The sequence below is a fragment of the Ascaphus truei genome, chromosome 4 (assembly GCF_040206685.1).
Source record: "Ascaphus truei isolate aAscTru1 chromosome 4, aAscTru1.hap1, whole genome shotgun sequence".
In the NCBI taxonomy this organism is placed as follows: domain Eukaryota; kingdom Metazoa; phylum Chordata; class Amphibia; order Anura; family Ascaphidae; genus Ascaphus; species Ascaphus truei.
The window spans coordinates 416,014,725-416,034,171 of NC_134486.1; the positions used below are offsets into that span (position 1 = coordinate 416,014,725).

The 19,447-nt window shown below is 50.6% G+C and overlaps 1 protein-coding gene across 1 annotated transcript in view; it reads right to left on the reverse strand.

Moving 5' to 3' along the window:
* The window catches only part of LOC142493975 (uncharacterized), a 122,818-nt gene that overhangs the window by 14,680 nt on the left and 88,691 nt on the right, over window positions 1–19,447 (reverse strand). Inside the window, exons 13-14 of the mRNA XM_075598801.1 lie at window positions 15,456–15,577; window positions 11,032–11,200 (exon numbers count right to left, since the gene is read on the reverse strand). Of these exons, the coding sequence (XP_075454916.1) occupies window positions 11,032–11,200; window positions 15,456–15,577 (291 nt within the window). The remainder of the gene's footprint in view (window positions 1–11,031; window positions 11,201–15,455; window positions 15,578–19,447) is intronic.

Here is a 19,447-nt window from a genome sequence, read left to right on the forward strand (position 1 = left end):
ATGCGTGCTAAGCTGCGGAGTGAATGCGTGCTAAGCTGCGGAGTGAATGCGTGCTAAGCTGCGGAGTGAATGCGTGCTAAGCTGCGGAGTGAATGCGTGCTAAGCTGCGGAGTGAATGCGTGCTAAGCTGCGGAGTGAATGCGTGCTTAGCTGGGGAGTGAATGCGTGCTAAGCTGCGGAGTGAATGCGTGCTAAGCTGCGGAGTGAATGCGTGCTAAGCTGCGGAGTGAATGCGTGCTAAGCTGCGGCGTGAATGCGTGCTAAGCTGCGGAGTGAATGCGTGCTAAGCTTCGGAGTGAATGCGTGCTAAGCTGCGGAGTGAATGCGTGCTAAGCTGCGGAGTGAATGCGTGCTAAGCTGCGGAGTGAATGCGTGCTAAGCTGCGGAGTGAATGCGTGCTTAGCTGGGGAGTGAATGCGTGCTAAACTGCGGAGTGAATGCGTGCTAAGCTTCGGAGTGAATGCGTGCTAAGCTTCGGAGTGAATGCGTGCTAAGCTTCGGAGTGAATGCGTGCTAAGCTTCGGAGTGAATGCGTGCTAAGCTGCGGAGTGAATGCGTGCTAAGCTGCGGAGTGAATGCGTGCTAAGCTGCGGAGTGAATGCGTGCTAAGCTGCGGAGTGAATGCGTGCTAAGCTGCGGAGTGAATGCGTGCTAAGCTGCGGAGTGAATGCGTGCTAAGCTGCGGAGTGAATGCGTGCTAAGCTGCGGAGTGAATGCGTGCTTAGCTGGGGAGTGAATGCGTGCTAAGCTGCGGAGTGAATGCGTGCTAAGCTGCTGAGTGAATGCGTGCTAAGCTGCGGAGTGAATGCGTGCTAAGCTGCGGCGTGAATGCATGCTAAGCTTCGGAGTGAATGCGTGCTAAGCTTCGGAGTGAATGCGTGCTAAGCTGCGGAGTGAATGCGTGCTAAGCTGCGGAGTGAATGCGTGCTAAGCTGCGGAGTGAATGCGTGCTAAGCTGCGGAGTGAATGCGTGCTAAGCTGCGGAGTGAATGCGTGCTAAGCTGCGGAGTGAATGCGTGCTAAGCTGCGGAGTGAATGCGTGCTTAGCTGGGGAGTGAATGCGTGCTAAGCTGCGGAGTGAATGCGTGCTAAGCTGCGGAGTGAATGCGTGCTAAGCTGCGGAGTGAATGCGTGCTAAGCTGCGGCGTGAATGCGTGCTAAGCTGCGGAGTGAATGCGTGCTAAGCTTCGGAGTGAATGCGTGCTAAGCTGCGGAGTGAATGCGTGCTAAGCTGCGGAGTGAATGCGTGCTTAGCTGGGGAGTGAATGCGTGCTAAGCTGCGGAGTGAATGCGTGCTAAGCTTCGGAGTGAATGCGTGCTAAGCTTCGGAGTGAATGCGTGCTAAGCTTCGGAGTGAATGCGTGCTAAGCTTCGGAGTGAATGCGTGCTAAGCTGCGGAGTGAATGCGTGCTAAGCTGCGGAGTGAATGCGTGCTAAGCTGCGGAGTGAATGCGTGCTAAGCTGCGGAGTGAATGCGTGCTAAGCTGCGGAGTGAATGCGTGCTAAGCTGCGGAGTGAATGCGTGCTAAGCTGCGGAGTGAATGCGTGCTTAGCTGGGGAGTGAATGCGTGCTAAGCTTCGGAGTGAATGCGTGCTAAGCTGCGGAGTGAATGCGTGCTAAGCTGCGGAGTGAATGCGTGCTAAGCTGCGGAGTGAATGCGTGCTAAGCTGCGGAGTGAATGCGTGCTAAGCTGCGGAGTGAATGCGTGCTAAGCTGCGGAGTGAATGCGTGCTTAGCTGGGGAGTGAATGCGTGCTAAGCTGCGGAGTGAATGCGTGCTAAGCTGCGGAGTGAATGCGTGCTAAGCTTCGGAGTGAATGCGTGCTAAGCTTCGGAGTGAATGCGTGCTAAGCTTCGGAGTGAATGCGTGCTAAGCTTCGGAGTGAATGCGTGCTAAGCTTCGGAGTGAATGCGTGCTAAGCTGCGGAGTGAATGCGTGCTAAGCTGCGGAGTGAATGCGTGCTAAGCTGCGGAGTGAATGCGTGCTAAGCTGCGGAGTGAATGCGTGCTAAGCTGCGGAGTGAATGCGTGCTAAGCTGCGGAGTGAATGCGTGCTTAGCTGGGGAGTGAATGCGTGCTAAGCTGCGGAGTGAATGCGTGCTAAGCTGCGGAGTGAATGCGTGCTAAGCTTCGGAGTGAATGCGTGCTAAGCTGCGGAGTGAATGCGTGCTTAGCTGGGGAGTGAATGCGTGCTAAGCTGCGGAGTGAATGCGTGCTAAGCTTCGGAGTGAATGCGTGCTAAGCTTCGGAGTGAATGCGTGCTAAGCTTCGGAGTGAATGCGTGCTAAGCTGGGGAGTGAATGCGTGCTAAGCTGGGGAGTGAATGCGTTCTAAGCTGCGGAGTGAATGCGTGCTAAGCTTCGGAGTGAATGCGTTCTAAGATGCGGAGTGAATGCGTTCTAAGCTGCGGAGTGAATGCGTGCTAAGCTGCGGAGTGAATGCGTGCTAAGCTGCGGAGTGAATGCGTGCTAAGCTGCGGAGTGAATGCGTGCTAAGCTGTGGAGTGAATGCGTGCTAAGCTGCGGAGTGAATGCGTGCTAAGCTGCGGAGTGAATGCGTGCTAAGCTGCGGAGTGAATGCGTGCTAAGCTTCGGAGTGAATGCGTGCTAAGCTGCGGAGTGAATGCGTGCTAAGCTGCGGAGTGAATGCGTGCTAAGCTGCGGAGTGAAAGCGTGCTAAGCTGCAGAGTGTATGCGTGCTAAGCTGCGGAGTGAATGCGTGCTAAGCTTCGGAGTGAATGCGTGCTAAGCTGCGGAGTGAATGCGTGCTAAGCTGCGGAGTGAATGCGTGCTAAGCTTCGGAGTGAATGCATGCTAAGCTGGGGAGTGAATGCGTGCTAAGCTGCGGAGTGAATGCGTGCTAAGCTGCGGAGTGAATGCGTGCTTAGCTGGGGAGTGAATGCGTGCTAAGCTGCGGAGTGAAAATGAGAGGGATGGGGGAGAGAAAATGAGAGGGATGGGGAGAGAAAATGAGAGGAATGGGGGAGAGAGAATGAGAGGGATGGGGGAGAGAAAATGAGAGGAATGGGGGAGAGAAAATGAGAGGGATGGGGGAGAGAAAATGAGAGAGATGGGGGAGAGAAAATGAGAGGGATGGGGAGAGAAAATGAGAGGAATGGGTAGAGAGAATGAGAGGGATGGGGAGAGAGAATGAGAGGGATGGGGGAGAGAAAATGAGGGATGGGGGAGAGAAAATGAGGGATGGGGGAGAGAAAATGAGAGGGATGGGGGAGAGAAAATGAGAGGGATGGGGGGAGAGAGAATGAGAGGGATGGGGGAGAGAAAATGAGAGGGATGGGGGGAGAGAGAATGAGAGGGATGGGGGAGAGAAAATGAGAGGGATGAGGGAGAGAAAATGAGAGGAATGGGGGAGAGAAAATGAGAGGAATGGGGGAGAGAAAATAAGAGGAATGGGGAAGAGAAAATGAGAGGAATGGGGGTGAGAAAATAAGAGGAATGGGGTGGGGGGAGAGAGAAAATGAGGGATCCCCCATCCCTCATTTTTTCAGTGCACAGTTGTGTCAAATGTAATATAAACTGTTCCTTAGATCTAGTGCAGATTGTTAGACTTCATGTTGGCAGATTAAAGGGAGGAAAGTGATAGGGAGAGGTGCACACCGTCAGACGCACAATCTGTGCGCCATGTAACTCCCCCTAACGCCTCATTTTGCACAATGACAAGCTGACACGGAAAAAACTGGGGCTAAGACATTAACACAATGATTCTGGGAAGGGTGGGGGGTTTTAAACTGATCTTGCTGTAAAGTTACTTTAATATCTAGACCCCCCAAGTTCTGCAACGATTCACTGGAGCTTCCAGCAGCCAAACTTCAAGGCAGGAATTACAGCCGTCTAGGAGCCAGAGTCACTAATGTGTGCTAAGCTGCGGAGTGAATGCGTGCTAAGCTGCGGAGTGAATGCGTGCTAAGCTGCGGAGTGAATGCGTGCTAAGCTGCGGAGTGAATGCGTGCTAAGCTGCGGAGTGAATGCGTGCTAAACTGCGGAGTGAATGCGTGCTAAGCTGCGGAGTGAATGCGTGCTAAGCTGCGGTGAATGCGTGCTAAGCTGCGGAGTGAATGCGTGCTAAGCTGCGGAGTGAATGCGTGCTAAGCTGCGGCGTGAATGCGTGCTAAGCTGCGGAGTGAATGCGTGCTAAGCTTCGGAGTGAATGCGTGCTAAGCTGCGGAGTGAATGCGTGCTAAGCTGCGGAGTGAATGCGTGCTAAGCTGCGGAGTGAATGCGTGCTAAGCTGCGGAGTGAATGCGTGCTAAGCTGCGGAGTGAATGCGTGCTAAGCTGCGGAGTGAATGCGTGCTAAGCTGCGGAGTGAATGCGTGCTAAGCTGCGGAGTGAATGCGTGCTAAGCTTCGGAGTGAATGCGTGCTAAGCTGCGAAGTGAATGCGTGCTTAGCTGGGGAGTGAATGCGTGCTAAGCTGCGGAGTGAATGCGTGCTAAGCTGCGGAGTGAATGCGTGCTAAGCTTCGGAGTGAATGCGTGCTAAGCTGCGGAGTGAATGCGTGCTTAGCTGGGGAGTGAATGCGTGCTAAGCTGCGGAGTGAATGCGTGCTAAGCTTCGGAGTGAATGCGTGCTAAGCTTCGGAGTGAATGCGTGCTAAGCTTCGGAGTGAATGCGTGCTTAGCTGGGGAGTGAATGCGTGCTAAGCTGCGGCGTGAATGCGTGCTAAGCTTCGGAGTGAATGCGTGCTAAGCTGCGGAGTGAATGCGTGCTAAGCTGCGGAGTGAATGCGTGCTAAGCTTCGGAGTGAATGCGTTCTAAGCTGCGGAGTGAATGCGTGCTAAGCTTCGGAGTGAATGCGTGCTAAGCTGGGGAGTGAATGCGTGCTAAGCTGCGGAGTGAATGCGTGCTAAGCTGTGGAGTGAATGCGTGCTAAGCTGCGGAGTGAATGCGTGCTAAGCTTCGGAGTGAATGCGTGCTAAGCTGCGGAGTGAATGCGTGCTAAGCTGCGGAGTGAATGCGTGCTAAGCTTCGGAGTGAATGCATGCTAAGCTGGGGAGTGAATGCGTGCTAAGCTGCGGAGTGAATGCGTGCTAAGCTGCGGAGTGAATGCGTGCTTAGCTGGGGAGTGAATGCGTGCTAAGCTGCGGAGTGAAAATGAGAGGGATGGGGGAGAGAAAATGAGAGGGATGGGGAGAGAAAATGAGAGGAATGGGGGAGAGAGAATGAGAGGGATGGGGGAGAGAAAATGAGAGGAATGGGGGAGAGAAAATGAGAGGGATGGGGGAGAGAAAATGAGAGGGATGGGGAGAGAAAATGAGAGGGATGGGGAGAGAAAATGAGAGGAATGGGTAGAGAGAATGAGAGGGATGGGGAGAGAGAATGAGAGGGATGGGGGAGAGAAAATGAGGGATGGGGGAGAGAAAATGAGGGATGGGGGAGAGAAAATGAGAGGGATGGGGGAGAGAAAATGAGAGGGATGGGGGGAGAGAGAATGAGAGGGATGGGGGAGAGAAAATGAGAGGGATGGGGGGAGAGAGAATGAGAGGGATGGGGGAGAGAAAATGAGAGGGATGAGGGAGAGAAAATGAGAGGAATGGGGGAGAGAAAATGAGAGGAATGGGGGAGAGAAAATAAGAGGAATGGGGAAGAGAAAATAAGAGGAATGGGGAAGAGAAAATGAGAGGAATGGGGGAGAGAAAATAAGAGGAATGGGGGAGAGAAAATGAGGGATCCCCCATCCCTCATTTTTTCAGTGCACAGTTGTGTCAAATGTAATATAAACTGTTCCTTAGATCTAGTGCAGATTGTTAGACTTCATGTTGGCAGATTAAAGGGAGGAAAGTGATAGGGAGAGGTGCACAACGCCAGACGCACAATCTGTGCGCCATGTAACTCCCCCTAACGCCTCATTTTGCACAATGACAAGCTGACACGGAAAAAACTGGGGCTAAGACATTAACACAATGATTCTGGGAAGGGTGGGGGTTTTAAACGGATCTTGCTGTAAAGTTACTTTAATATCTAGACCCCCCAAGTTCTGCAACGATTCACTGGAGCTTCCAGCAGCCAAACTTCAAGGCAGGAATTACAGCCGTCTAGGAGCCAGAGTCACTAAAGGGTGCTAAGCTGCGGAGTGAAAGCGTGCTAAGCTGCGGAGTGAATGTGTGCTAAGCTGGGGAGTGAATGCGTGCTAAGCTGCGGAGTGAATGCATGCTAAGCTGCGGAGTGAATGCGTGCTAAGCTGCGGAGTGAATGCGTGCTAAGCTGCGGAGTGAATGCGTGCTAAGCTGCGGCGTGAATGCGTGCTAAGCTGCGGAGTGAATGAATGCGTGCTAAGCTGCGGAGTGAATGCGTGCTAAGCTGCGGAGTGAATGCGTGCTAAGCTGCGGAGTGAATGCGTGCTAAGCTGCGGAGTGAATGCGTGCTAAGCTGCGGAGTGAATGCGTGCTAAGCTGCGGAGTGAATGCGTGCTAAGCTGCGGCGTGAATGCGTGCTAAGCTGCGGAGTGAATGAATGCGTGCTAAGCTGCGGAGTGAATGCGTGCTAAGCTGCGGAGTGAATGCGTGCTAAGCTGCGGAGTGAATGCGTGCTAAGCTTCGGAGTGAATGCGTGCTAAGCTGCGGAGTGAATGCGTGCTAAGCTTCGGAGTGAATGTGTGCTAAGCTGGGGAGTGAATGCGTGCTAAGCTGGGGAGTGAATGCGTGCTAAGCTGCGGAGTGAATGCGTGCTAAGCTGCGGAGTGAATGCGTGCTAAGCTGCGGAGTGAATGCATGCTAAGCTTCGGAGTGAATGCGTGCTAAGCTGCGGAGTGAATGCGTGCTAAGCTGCGGAGTGAATGCGTGCTAAGCTGCGGTGTGAATGCGTGCTAAGCTGCGAAGTGAATGCGTGCTAAGCTGCGGAGTGAATGCGTGCTAAGCTTCGGAGTGAATGTGTGCTAAGCTGGGGAGTGAATGCGTGCTAAGCTGGGGAGTGAATGCGTGCTAAGCTGCGGAGTGAATGCGTGCTAAGCTGCGGAGTGAATGCGTGCTAAGCTGCGGTGTGAATGCGTGCTAAGCTTCGGAGTGAATGCGTGCTAAGCTGGGGAGTGAATGCGTGCTAAGCTGCGGAGTGAATGCGTGCTAAGCTTCGGAGTGAATGCGTGGTAAGCTGCAGAGTGAATGCGTGCTAAGCTGCAGAGTGAATGCGTGCTAAGCTTCGGAGTGAATGCGTGCTAAGCTGCAGAGTGAATGCGTGCTAAGCTGCGGAGTGAATGCGTGCTAAGCTGCAGAGTGAATGCGTGCTAAACTTCGGAGTGAATGCATGCTAAGCTTCGGAGTGAATGCGTGCTAAGCTGCGGAGTGAATGCGTGCTAAGCTGCGGTGAATGCGTGCTAAGCTGCGGAGTGAATGCGTGCTAAGCTTCGGAGTGAATGCGTGCTAAGCTTCGGAGTGAATGCGTGCTAAGATGGGGAGTGAATGCGTGCTAAGCTGCGGAGTGAATGCGTGCTAAGCTGCGGAGTGAATGCGTGCTAAGCTGCGGAGTGAATGCGTGCTAAGCTGCGGAGTGAATGCGTGCTAAGCTGCGGAGTGAATGCGTGCTAAGCTGCGGAGTGAATGCGTGCTAAGCTGGGGAGTGAATGCGTGCTAAGCTGCGGAGTGAATGCGTGCTAAGCTGGGGAGTGAATGCCTGCTAAGCTCCGGAGTGAATGCGTGCTAAGCTTCGGAGTGAATGCGTGCTAAGCTGCGGAGTGAATGCGTGCTAAGCTGCGGTGAATGCGTGCTAAGCTGCGGAGTGAATGCGTGCTAAGCTTCGGAGTGAATGCGTGCTAAGCTTCGGAGTGAATGCGTGCTAAGCTGGGGAGTGAATGCGTGCTAAGCTGCGGAGTGAATGCGTGCTAAGCTGCGGAGTGAATGCGTGCTAAGCTGCGGAGTGAATGCGTGCTAAGCTGCGGAGTGAATGCGTGCTAAGCTGCGGAGTGAATGCGTGCTAAGCTGCGGAGTGAATGCGTGCTAAGCTGGGGAGTGAATGCGTGCTAAGCTGCGGAGTGAATGCGTGCTAAGCTGGGGAGTGAATGCCTGCTAAGCTCCGGAGTGAATGCGTGCTAAGCTTCGGAGTGAATGCGTGCTAAGCTGCGGAGTGAATGCGTGCTAAGCTGCGGAGTGAATGCATGCTAAGCTGCGGAGTGAATGCGTGCTAAGCTGCAGAGTGAATGCGTGCTAAGCTGCAGAGTGAATGCGTGCTAAGCTTCGGAGTGAATGCGTGCTAAGCTGCAGAGTGAATGCGTGCTAAGCTTCGGAGTGAATACGTGCTAAGCTGCGGAGTGAATGCGTGCTAAGCTGCGGAGTGAATGCGTGCTAAGCTGCGGAGTGAATGCGTGCTAAGCTTCGCACCCTTTTGTGCATCCGGGACTCAATGTGCAGCCTCTCCCAGCGCCCAGCTTACCGCAGGGTTGCTTTACACTGCTGGCGATTCCTGGGTGCTGCCCTGCGCCCACGTACAGGCTGCATCTCTGCACGGCACCCATTCCTTGTGCCCGTCTCCCTTACAGCTGCTCAGATGCTGTGAGCAGCAGGCATGTGATGAGCGGGGCACTCAGGGCGGAGTAACAGGCTTCCTTCTCACCTGGCGTCTCAAGTGTCCCTCGGCTGATGTATGTTGCATCACCAACATTAACCCTTCTGGTTCTTAAGTAAGACACACCAGTGTTTGCATCAATGGGCAGGGCGATCAGAGGGTTGGTGGCTTTTATCCTGGTCCCATATTAGGAGGACAGCTCTAACAAGTGACACTTTAGGGCAGCGAGTGAACAGGCCCAGCTGCTTATTATAAGGAAATCCTTAGCCGGCGGAGAAGAGGCCAGTTCCCATATCTCTGACAGTGATGTAATAGCACGGCTGTCTCTCAGGGAGGCCAGTATCGCACAAACACCCGCATCCTTCCAGCTGGGCCTGAGGGGCGGGGCTCTGTGTGTGTCTGGCAGTGAAGGGGTTAATGCGACACATATATCCGGATGGGAAACGGTTAATGATGCACAGGTCTCTGGCTGGGAAATGGTTAATGATGCACAGGTCTTTGGCTGGGAAATGGTTAATGATGCACAGGTCTCTGGCTGGGAAATGGTTAATGATGCACAGGTCTCTGGCTGGGAAATGGTTAATGATGCACAGGTCTCTGGCTAGGAAATGGTTAATGATGCACAGGTCTCTGGCTGGGAAATGGTTAATGATGCACAGGTCTTTGGCTGGGAAATGGTTAATGATGCACAGGTCTCTGGCTGGGAAATGGTTAATGATGCACAGGTCTCTGGCTGGGAAATGGTTAATGATGCACAGGTCTCTGGCTGGGAAATGGTTAATGATGCACAGGTCTCTGGCTGGGAAATGGTTAATGATGCACAGGTCTCTGGCTGGGAAATGGTTAATGATGCACAGGTCTCTGGCTGGGAAATGGTTAATGATGCACAGGTCTTTGCCTGGGAAATGGTTAATGATGCACAGGTCTCTGGCTGGGAAATGGTTAATGATGCACAGGTCTCTGGCTGGGAACTGGTTAATGATGCACAGGTCTTTGGCTGGGAACTGGTTAATGATGCACAGGTCTCGGGCTGGGAAATGGTTAATGATGCACAGGTCTCGGGTTGGGAAATGGTTAATGATCCACAGGTCTCTGGCTGGGAAATGGTTAATGATGCACAGGTCTCTGGCTGGGAAATGGTTAATGATGCTGCACAGGTCTCTGGCTGGGAAATGGTTAATGATGCACAGGTCTCTGGCTGGGAAATGGTTAATGATGCACAGGTCTCTGGCTGGGAAATGGTTAATGATGCACAGGTCTCTGGCTGGGAACTGGTTAATGATGCACAGGTCTCTGGCTGGGAACTGGTTAATGATGCACAGGTCTCTGGCTGGGAAATGGTTAATGATGCACAGGTCTCTGGCTGGGAAATGGTTAATGATGCTGCACAGGTCTCTGGCTGGGAAATGGTTAATGATGCACAGGTCTCTGGCTGGGAAATGGTTAATGATGCACAGGTCTCTGGCTGGGAAATGGTTAATGATGCACAGGTCTCTGGCTAGGAAATGGTTAATGATGCACAGGTCTCGGGTTGGGAAATGGTTAATGATCCACAGGTCTCTGGCTGGGAAATGGTTAATGATGCACAGGTCTCTGGCTGGGAAATGGTTAATGATGCTGCACAGGTCTCTGGCTGGGAAATGGTTAATGATGCACAGGTCTCTGGCTGGGAAATGGTTAATGATGCACAGGTCTCTGGCTGGGAACTGGTTAATGATGCACAGGTCTCTGGCTGGGAACTGGTTAATGATGCACAGGTCTCTGGCTGGGAAATGGTTAATGATGCACAGGTCTCTGGCTGGGAAATGGTTAATGATGCTGCACAGGTCTCTGGCTGGGAAATGGTTAATGATGCACAGGTCTCTGGCTGGGAAATGGTTAATGATGCACAGGTCTCTGGCTGGGAAATGGTTAATGATGCACAGGTCTCTGGCTGGGAACTGGTTAATGATGCACAGGTCTCTGGCTGGGAAATGGTTAATGATGCACAGGTCTCTGGCTGGGAAATGGTTAATGATGCACAGGTCTCTGGCTGGGAACTGGTTAATGATGCACAGGTCTCTGGCTGGGAAATGGTTAATGATGCACAGGTCTCTGGCTGGGAAATGGTTAATGATGCACAGGTCTCTGGCTGGGAACTGGTTAATGATGCACAGGTCTCTGGCTGGGAACTGGTTAATGATGCACAGGTCTCTGGCTGGGAACTGGTTAATGATGCACAGGTCTCTGTCAGTAAAGGGTAATGTTGCACAGATAGCTGGTTATGAAGGGGTTAACGCCACACAGATCTGTAAGGGAAGGGGTTAGCGCAGTACCGGTCTCTGGCACTGAAGGGGTTAGTGCCTGCGCATATCTCTGCCATTTAATGCAGCACTGGTCTCTGGCAAAGTACAGGTTAATGGCGCACAAATCCCTGGCTTTGAAGGTGTTCCGAGACCTCTGGCAGTGGTGGGGTTAAAATAACTATCTAGCTCTCCGCCTGAGGATGTGGTAACCTCACACTTTGCCGCCGGCACTTACTCCAGGAACGACGTGATATCGTATCTCAGGAAGCGCATCCAGGGTTCGCACAGAGCCGTCAGGGCCACCCGAGCCGCCGATCCCAAATCTGTCCGCTGCATCCCGTCCGAGCCAGAATCCAGGAGCCCCCGGGCCTGCTGTACGTGCCCCGCAGAACCGGAGCCGATACCTGGGGGGAGGATCAATCCCACATCACAAAAAAACAAGTTCCAAGGAGGGGGTCAGGTAATACGCATTACTGGGAAATAACAGGGAAAGAAAACCTACAACAACAGTGAGAGAGACGTGCGGCTGGTATATTACACTATACACAGGTATTATTCCCATCCTGCATGCTAAATCCCAAGAGAAAGATGCATACCACCCCGGTCCCTTAAATAGCGCACCTACAGTATTCACACCAGAGAGAGCGCACTTCCTGTGCGGCGGGGTGTTGGAGCGGGGTGATGATGGCTTCCTCAGGGTGACCTCATCAACAGTGGATAATGTTAATTTAAGCTATTGGCATTGAGCGTCTATGACTGTGTGTTTTTTAACCTGTGTAGCCCCAACCCTCTCTAATAGAGCGTCTGAGATCAGATGCATTGTAAGGAACCCCAACCCTCTCTAATAGCGCGTCTGAGATCAGATGCATTGTAAGGAACCCCAACTCTCTCTAATAGCGCGTCTGGGATCAGATGCATTGTAAAGAACCCCAACCCTCTCTAATAGCGCGTCTGAGATCAGATGCATTGTAAGGAACCCCAACCCTCTCTAATAGCGCGTCTGGGATCAGATGTATTGTAAGGAACCCCAACCCTCTCTAATAGCACGTCTGAGATCAGATGCATTGTAAGGAACCTCAATCCTCTCTAATAGCGCGTCTGTGATCAGATGCATTGTAAGGAACCCCAACCCTCTCTAATAGCGCGTCTGGGATCAGATGTATTGTAAGGAACCCCAACCCTCTCTAATAGCACGTCTGAGATCAGATGCATTGTAAGGAACCTCAATCCTCTCTAATAGCGCGTCTGTGATCAGATGCATTGTAAGGAACCCCAACCCTCTCTAATAGCGCGTCTGAGATCAGATGCATTGTAAGGAACCCCAACCCTCTCTAATAGCGCGTCTGTGATCAGATGCATTGTAAGGAACCCCAACCCTCTCTAATAGCGCGTCTGTGATCAGATGCATTGTAAGGAACCTCAATCCTCTCTAATAGCGCGTCTGTGATCAGATGCATTGTAAGGAACCCCAACCCTCTCTAATAGCGCGTCTGGGATCAGATGTATTGTAAGGAACCCCAACCCTCTCTAATAGCACGTCTGAGATCAGATGCATTGTAAGGAACCTCAATCCTCTCTAATAGCGCGTCTGTGATCAGATGCATTGTAAGGAACCCCAACCCTCTCTAATAGCGCGTCTGAGATCAGATGCATTGTAAGGAACCCCAACCCTCTCTAATAGCGCGTCTGTGATCAGATGCATTGTAAGGAACCCCAACCTTCTCTAATAGCGCGTCTGTGATCAGATGCATTGTAAGGAACCTCAACCCTCTCTAATAGCGCGTCTGAGATCAGATGCATTGTAAGGAACCCCAACCCTCTCTAATAGCGCGTCTGAGATCAGATGCATTGTAAGGAACGCCAACCCTCTCTAACAGCGCGTCTGAGATCAGATGCATTGTAAGGAACCCCAACCCTCTCTAATAGCGCGTCTGAGATCAGATGCATTGTAAGGAACCCCAACCCTCTCTAATAGCGCGTCTGAGATCAGATGCATTGTAAGGAACCCCAACCCTCTCTAATAGCGCGTCTGAGATCAGATGCATTGTAAGGAACCCCAACCCTCTCTAATAGCGGGTCTGTGATCAGATGCATTGTAAGGAACCCCAACCCTCTCTAATAGCGCGACTGAGATCAGATGCATTGTAAGGAACCCCAACCCTCTCTAATAGCGCGTCTGAGATCAGATGCATTGTAAGGAACCCCAACCCTCTCTAATAGCGCGTCTGTGATCAGATGCATTGTAAGGAACCCCAACCCTCTCTAATAGCGCGTCTGTGATCAGATGCATTGTAAGGAACCTCAACCCTCTCTAATAGCGCGTCTGAGATCAGATGCATTGTAAGGAACCCCAACCCTCTCTAATAGCGCGTCTGAGATCAGATGCATTGTAAGGAACCTCAACCCTCTCTAATAGCGCGTCTGTGATCAGATGCATTGTAAGGAACCCCAACCCTCTCTACTAGCGCGTCTGAGATCAGATGCATTGTAAGGAACCCCAACCCTCTCTAATAGCGCGTCTGAGATCAGATGCATTGTAAGGAACCCCAACCCTCTCTAATAGCGGGTCTGTGATCAGATGCATTGTAAGGAACCCCAACCCTCTCTAATAACGCGTCTGAGATCAGATGCATTGTAAGGAACCCCAACCCTCTCTAATAGCGCGTCTGAGATCAGATGCATTGTAAGGAACCCCAACCCTCTCTAATAGCGCGTCTGTGATCAGATGCATTGTAAGGAACCCCAACCCTCTCTAATAGCGCGTCTGAGATCAGATGCATTGTAAGGAACCCCAACCCTCTCTAATAGCGCGTCTGAGATCAGATGCATTGTAAGGAACCCCAACCCTCTCTAATAGCGCGTCTGTGATCAGATGCATTGTAAGGATCCCCAACCCTCTCTAATAGCGCGTCTGAGATCAGATGCATTGTAAGGAACCCCAACCCTCTCTAATAGCGCGTCTGTGATCAGATGCATTGTAAGGAACCCCAACCCTCTCTAATAGCGCGTCTGTGATCAGATGCATTGTAAGGAACCCCAACCCTCTCTAATAGCGCGTCTGTGATCAGATGCATTGTAAGGAACCCCAACCCTCTCTAATAGCGCGTCTGAGATCAGATGCATTGTAAGGAACCCCAACCCTCTCTAATAGCGCGTCTAAGATCAGATGCATTGTAATTTCTTCTGTAATGGTACAATTTTCAAACCTGAACATTGCAGGGAACCCTTTAGGGTTTGGGTTAGGATTTGCCAAAACACAATTTGTTTGTTTTTCGGGGGGGATTTTTAGCAAATTTTGGAAAATTCTCAAAATGAAAAGGAAAATGCTAAAATTGCATAACAAAGGCAGCTAGCCGTAACATTGTCCGCTGTTAATTAAGTAACATTGTCCGCTGTTAATTAAGTCACCCTGAGGAAGCTACCGAGGCGGCCGCCTTTAATCTAATGCGGCTTTCTCCGCGGTTTGTTTTTAAACGCGGCAGCGCTCGTTTTTTTTTTTTAGTTTTCCCACGCCGCGGGCGCTTTCAATGATAAGCGCCATTAGCCGCCGCCGCGCGGGAAACTCCGTTCAAATCGGAGAAAAGCCCCGCATTTAACCCGGCAAGCTTTAGAATAAGCTTGGCCGGGACAATATCATCACCTCGCTTCAGCACTACTCAGCACCGCACAGGCGGACATCTCACCGCAGCTGTTTAGCCGCCACCACTGAAGTAAGTGTATTAGTATTAGGGGGTTAACTTTGGGGGTTTTAGGGTAAGAGTTAAAGCTTTTCAGTGTAAGGGGTAAGGTTAGGGTAATGGGTAAGGCGTTAAGGTTGGGGGTTTTAATGTAAGGGGTCCGTTAGGGGTTTTAAGGTAATGGTAAGATTAGGGGCTTACCTTTGCGCTGAAAACGCCCAGCGGCTAAGTATCCCTGCGGCTAAGTATCCCTGCGGCTGATCAGCGGCTGCTGAATGGAAGCGATAGGATGGTTCGGCAAGATGCCGGCGGCTAAATGTCCCAGGCTGCCACACAGGGAGTGGGCTTCCTTTGGCGTGAAGAGGAGCATTACTTAAAGGACTGGGAACGGTGGCGATCCCGGCTTGAGAAAAGGCCACGCAAACTGTATGGACATGGGGTAAGTGTCTACACACTGGCTGGCTAAGCCAGTTTCCAGTTTTAAACAATACACTCAGATCTGGAACAAGCATATAACATAAAGTCCTTCTCTGTGTTTGGGGGAACTCGGTCCCAAGACGGTCCAGGAAATCCTTCTGTATACTACAACACTGTCAGGACCGCTCTGCTCCCTCAGCAGCCGGTTCCTTGAAGATAAGAGTCTGTTCCTGGGTGTGGGTCCCAGGCAGTCCCAGCAGGCCCTGCCCCCTGCAGGCCTGGGGAACCATACCAACCAGTGTCCCCTGTTGGGGAAAGTCTCTTCTGGCAGGCTGCTGACCGCCTGAAAAAAACCTTGCAACCAGCAGTTCCCTAACTAGAGGAGTTTGACTTCTCGCATGCTGAAAAGTAGGCACACTGCCACTCACTCTGGCATACAGAATCTATGACCCCGTCACTATATACTATATATATATATATAATAAACCACTGTATGCTTTAGGTATTCAATGCAACATGATACAACATGTCACTCACCTATCACATACGTGTGGCATGTTCTTACCTACACTATGTGAAGAGACAGGATGCTGGGAGAGACCGTCCGTTTGCTCAGACTCCCAGTCACAGTATTCATCCAGCTCCTGCCATAGGAAGAAAGCCTGAGTCTTCTGAGGCTGCTCAAACCTGGAGAAGGAGGAAAAGAAGCTTGTTTCTACCATTGCCAGATAAATCCACGTCCACAGTGTCACCCAGACCTCACTTTCTATCCCGTTTGCTGGTGTGTATGCATGTACAGTATGTCTAACTGTATTTATATCGAGTTGTCCAGGAACTTCACAGCAGTAATACACGTGACATAATAATATAATCCGTAGTGGGAATAAGCACTTCACACATGAAAGTAACAATAGAAAAGGGAGTCCCTGCCCTGAAGAGTTTACAATCTAAGTGGTAAGTAGGAAGAATAAACAGAGACAGTGTGTGGGTGTTCTGGTAAGTGTGTCTGCAATGGGTCAGTGTCAATGCATATGGGATGTATAGTATCAGCAAGAGGAGCTACCCATGTGCTTTGTTACAGTCGTGTGTTTTAAGAAAGGTCCTAAAGGTGGAGAGAGAGGGGGCCAGTTGGATATTGAGGGGAAGGGCATTCCAGAGGTGTGGGGCAGTCAGTGAGAAGGGTTTAGGCGGGAGACAGCTTTAGACACACAAGGGGGAGACAGAAGACATCTTTGAGCAGAATGCAAGAGTCGGGCAGGTGCATAGCGAGGGTTGAGATATAAGGAGGATCAGAAGAGTGTATAGCATTAAAGTGAGGAGGAGAACTTTGTAAGTGATACTGAATTGAAAAGAAAGCCAGGTGAGGGATATCAGCAGAAGAGACGCTGAGAGGTTTAGGAGAGAGTAAAGTGATTCTAGCAGCAGCATTTAGGATAGACTTTAGGGGAGACAGGTGAGAGGCAGGAAGGCCGTACAGTAGAAGGTTACAATAGTCAAAACAGGAGAGAATGAGGGCCTGTGTTAGAGTTTTAGCTGTAGAAGGACAGGGGAAAGGGTGTATCTTTGCAATGTTACAGAGGTAAAAACAACAGGTTTTAGCGATACTGTGAATGTGAGGGAGGAGTCAAATGTGACCCCTAGCCAGTGTACTTCTGATACTGGGTGTGTGATAGTACTGCCAACAGTAATGTAGAAAGGGGCAGTAGGGCCAGGCTTGGGAGGAAGTATGAGGAGCTCCGTCTTGTTTGAGCAAATAGTGATCAATTTGGCGCTCCCAAAGTAAATATTGTGTTTCAAGTGAAATAGTGAAGTAAAATGATAATACGAAACACTATATAAGTAACAAAAATAAAGTGCCCAAATATTTGCTAAACCGAAACCGGAAGTGACGTTTTGGAAAAACGGATGTGACGTGACGGAGCCCACAGAAACGACGGCAATGAGGTCAACAGCAGGGGAAGGTTCCCCAAACCATCGTGCCACTGAGGGGACGGGGGCGTTGAGGAGACAAACCACCTACGATGTCTTTATTGTTGTGAACAAGCTTTTAATTTCCGTATACATTGTAAATACGGCTCTGTGGCAGGACGGCCTGTGGCCGAGGTCAGACAATAGTTCACACATATAAGTTCAGGTTAAAGCAAATGTTCGGTGACTTTATTTCTCCACAGCATAACTAAACATGTGGGCACACTGTCCCTTTAAGGCAACACAAAAGCAAAATAATATCTACTAAACATTGAGAGAACTTACTAACAATCCAAGCCCTATCTATCAGGTTGGCTGGCTATGTCCAGTTACCAACACTTTAACATACATCACCACAGTCAGGAAACAATATTAAAAGTTCTTACTGGGGTTTAGAGCGAGAGTTGTGAATCCATCTGCAGAGCAGCTTGTCTAGGATAGTCTGTAGAATGGGACAGCCACCTGCTTACAAGCAATGGCTTCCTTATATATCATGCTGGTTGTCAGGTATGTCTGCTTACTTCCTGATTGCTCAGCTATTCTTCCTGGGTTAACCATCTGAGTGCTGGATGAAGGACTCAGATGAATGTTTCCCAGGCATAACTAGCAGGCCCTGACTTCACCCTGTCACATACCTCCCCTGTTTGTGTGTGGCTAGGGCCCCACACGGCTGAAGCCCGACCCTCCACTCCTCTTGACAAAAAAAATCGACATTTCCATGTTCCTTGCCAGGCCTATGCTGTATATCAAAAGAGTAAGACTGGTGGTCCATGTACCATCGGGTCAACCTCGAGTTTGTGTCTTTCATGGTGTTCAACCATTTCAAGGGTGTGTGGTCAGTGACCAGGGTGAAGTGTACCCCCGCAACATAATGCCTCAAGGCCTCAATTGCCCATTTTACAGCGAGGCACTCCTCAATGACGGAATACCTCACTTTCCTTGAGAACAGCTTCCAGCTGATGAACAATATGGGGTGTTCAACAACATCAAATTGTTGGGACAGAACTGCTCCCAGTCGTACCTTGGAGGCATCTGTCTGAATTATCAATGGCTCTTTAAAATGTGGGCTCCGAAGAGCAGGGCCCTCTGACAGGCACTTCTTTAACATGTCAAAGGCGTTTTGGCACTCCCAAGACCATCTAACTTGGGTTGGGGCACTCTTTTTTGTTAAATCTGTCAGGGGTGCTGTAATTTCGGGGAAATTGGGTATAAACTGCCTGTAATACCCTGCTAACCCCAAAAGGGAGTGGACCTGCGTCTTTGTCTGTGGGGTTGGGACTTCCTTTATGGCAGCCACCTTCCTGTTAAGTGGCCTTACTATCCCTCCCCTAACAGCATAGCCCAAGTATTTTGTAGTGGCTTTTCCCAGGGCACATTTTTTTGGATTGGCAGTGAGCCCTGCTTCTCTTAAGGATGTTGGGACTGCCCTTAACCTTTTTATATGGGACTGCCAGTGTCTGCTATAGATGACGATGTCATCCAAGTAGGCCGCGGCCCCCACAGCACAGAGAGGAGAGGGAGAAGCACAAAGTGGAGTCAAGAATCGGGAGGTTAATGGAATGCAGGTTTCTGCAGAAGCGAGGGGTAGATGTAGGTGGAGAAGGGAAGAAGTGAGAGAGAGAAAATGAGATGAGATGATGGTCAGAGAGAGGAAAGGGGGAAATTGACAAGTCAGAGAGCAAAAAGTTTATAGTGAAAACCAGGTCCAGGTAGTAGCCATCCTTGTGGGTGCTGGCTGCAGTCCACTGTGACGGCCCAAAGAAGAGGTTAAGGAGAGAATCGGGAAGCCTAAGGTAGAGGGTCAATATGGCAGTTAGAGTCCCGAAGGAGAGGAACAGGAGAGGCGGAGGAGAGAAAGAGCTGTGACGGTGAGGTCGTAACCAGGCTCACAATAAAGGTTACGCCCGCTTCGTTACCTCTGATCCTTGTATTGGGGTTCAGGAGTGTCAGCTCTTGAGCCTAGTAACGGTCAATGCATTTCTGTAAATTATGTGACAATAAAGAATTGTTGTGTTTTTACCTTTCCCGCAGCGCCAGCGAGCAGAGATTGCTGGGCTACGACTTTCAAGGGGGTTTTACGGAGAAAGTGATGTCCGAATGTACCTAGCTAGTCGGGTTCCAGAGTTGCTGGATACCCCAAAAATTTACCCGGGAATCAGGACAGATTCTCGGATACATTGAGACACATTGCTCTGGCAAAATCTTCCCTTGAAAACACTTGCGTGACTCACCGCTAAGATTCCCTGCTTCAGCACAGACCAGAAAGGTAAATAGGGCATAGGGATGTGTGGTATCCCTGGAACGGTAAAGGGGTCCTAGTTTAAGAGGGGATGACCAGTTAATGGCCAGGTCACCCAGAATCCGGTATAGGGGTTCTGGGGGTGCTCCAATCATACATAAGGATGCCAGGAGTTCTAAAGTCTAAGCCCGGTTATATTGTGTGGGGAATATGGCTACTGTAGGAATAAAGTGCAGGATTCTTATTCTATTCCCCATAACCAGGAGACTTAGAGAAGTATAAAGTATATATTTTATTAAACAGTGTGTTTAAAGTGTATATATGCTTGTGCACGGTATTATGAGCGGGGT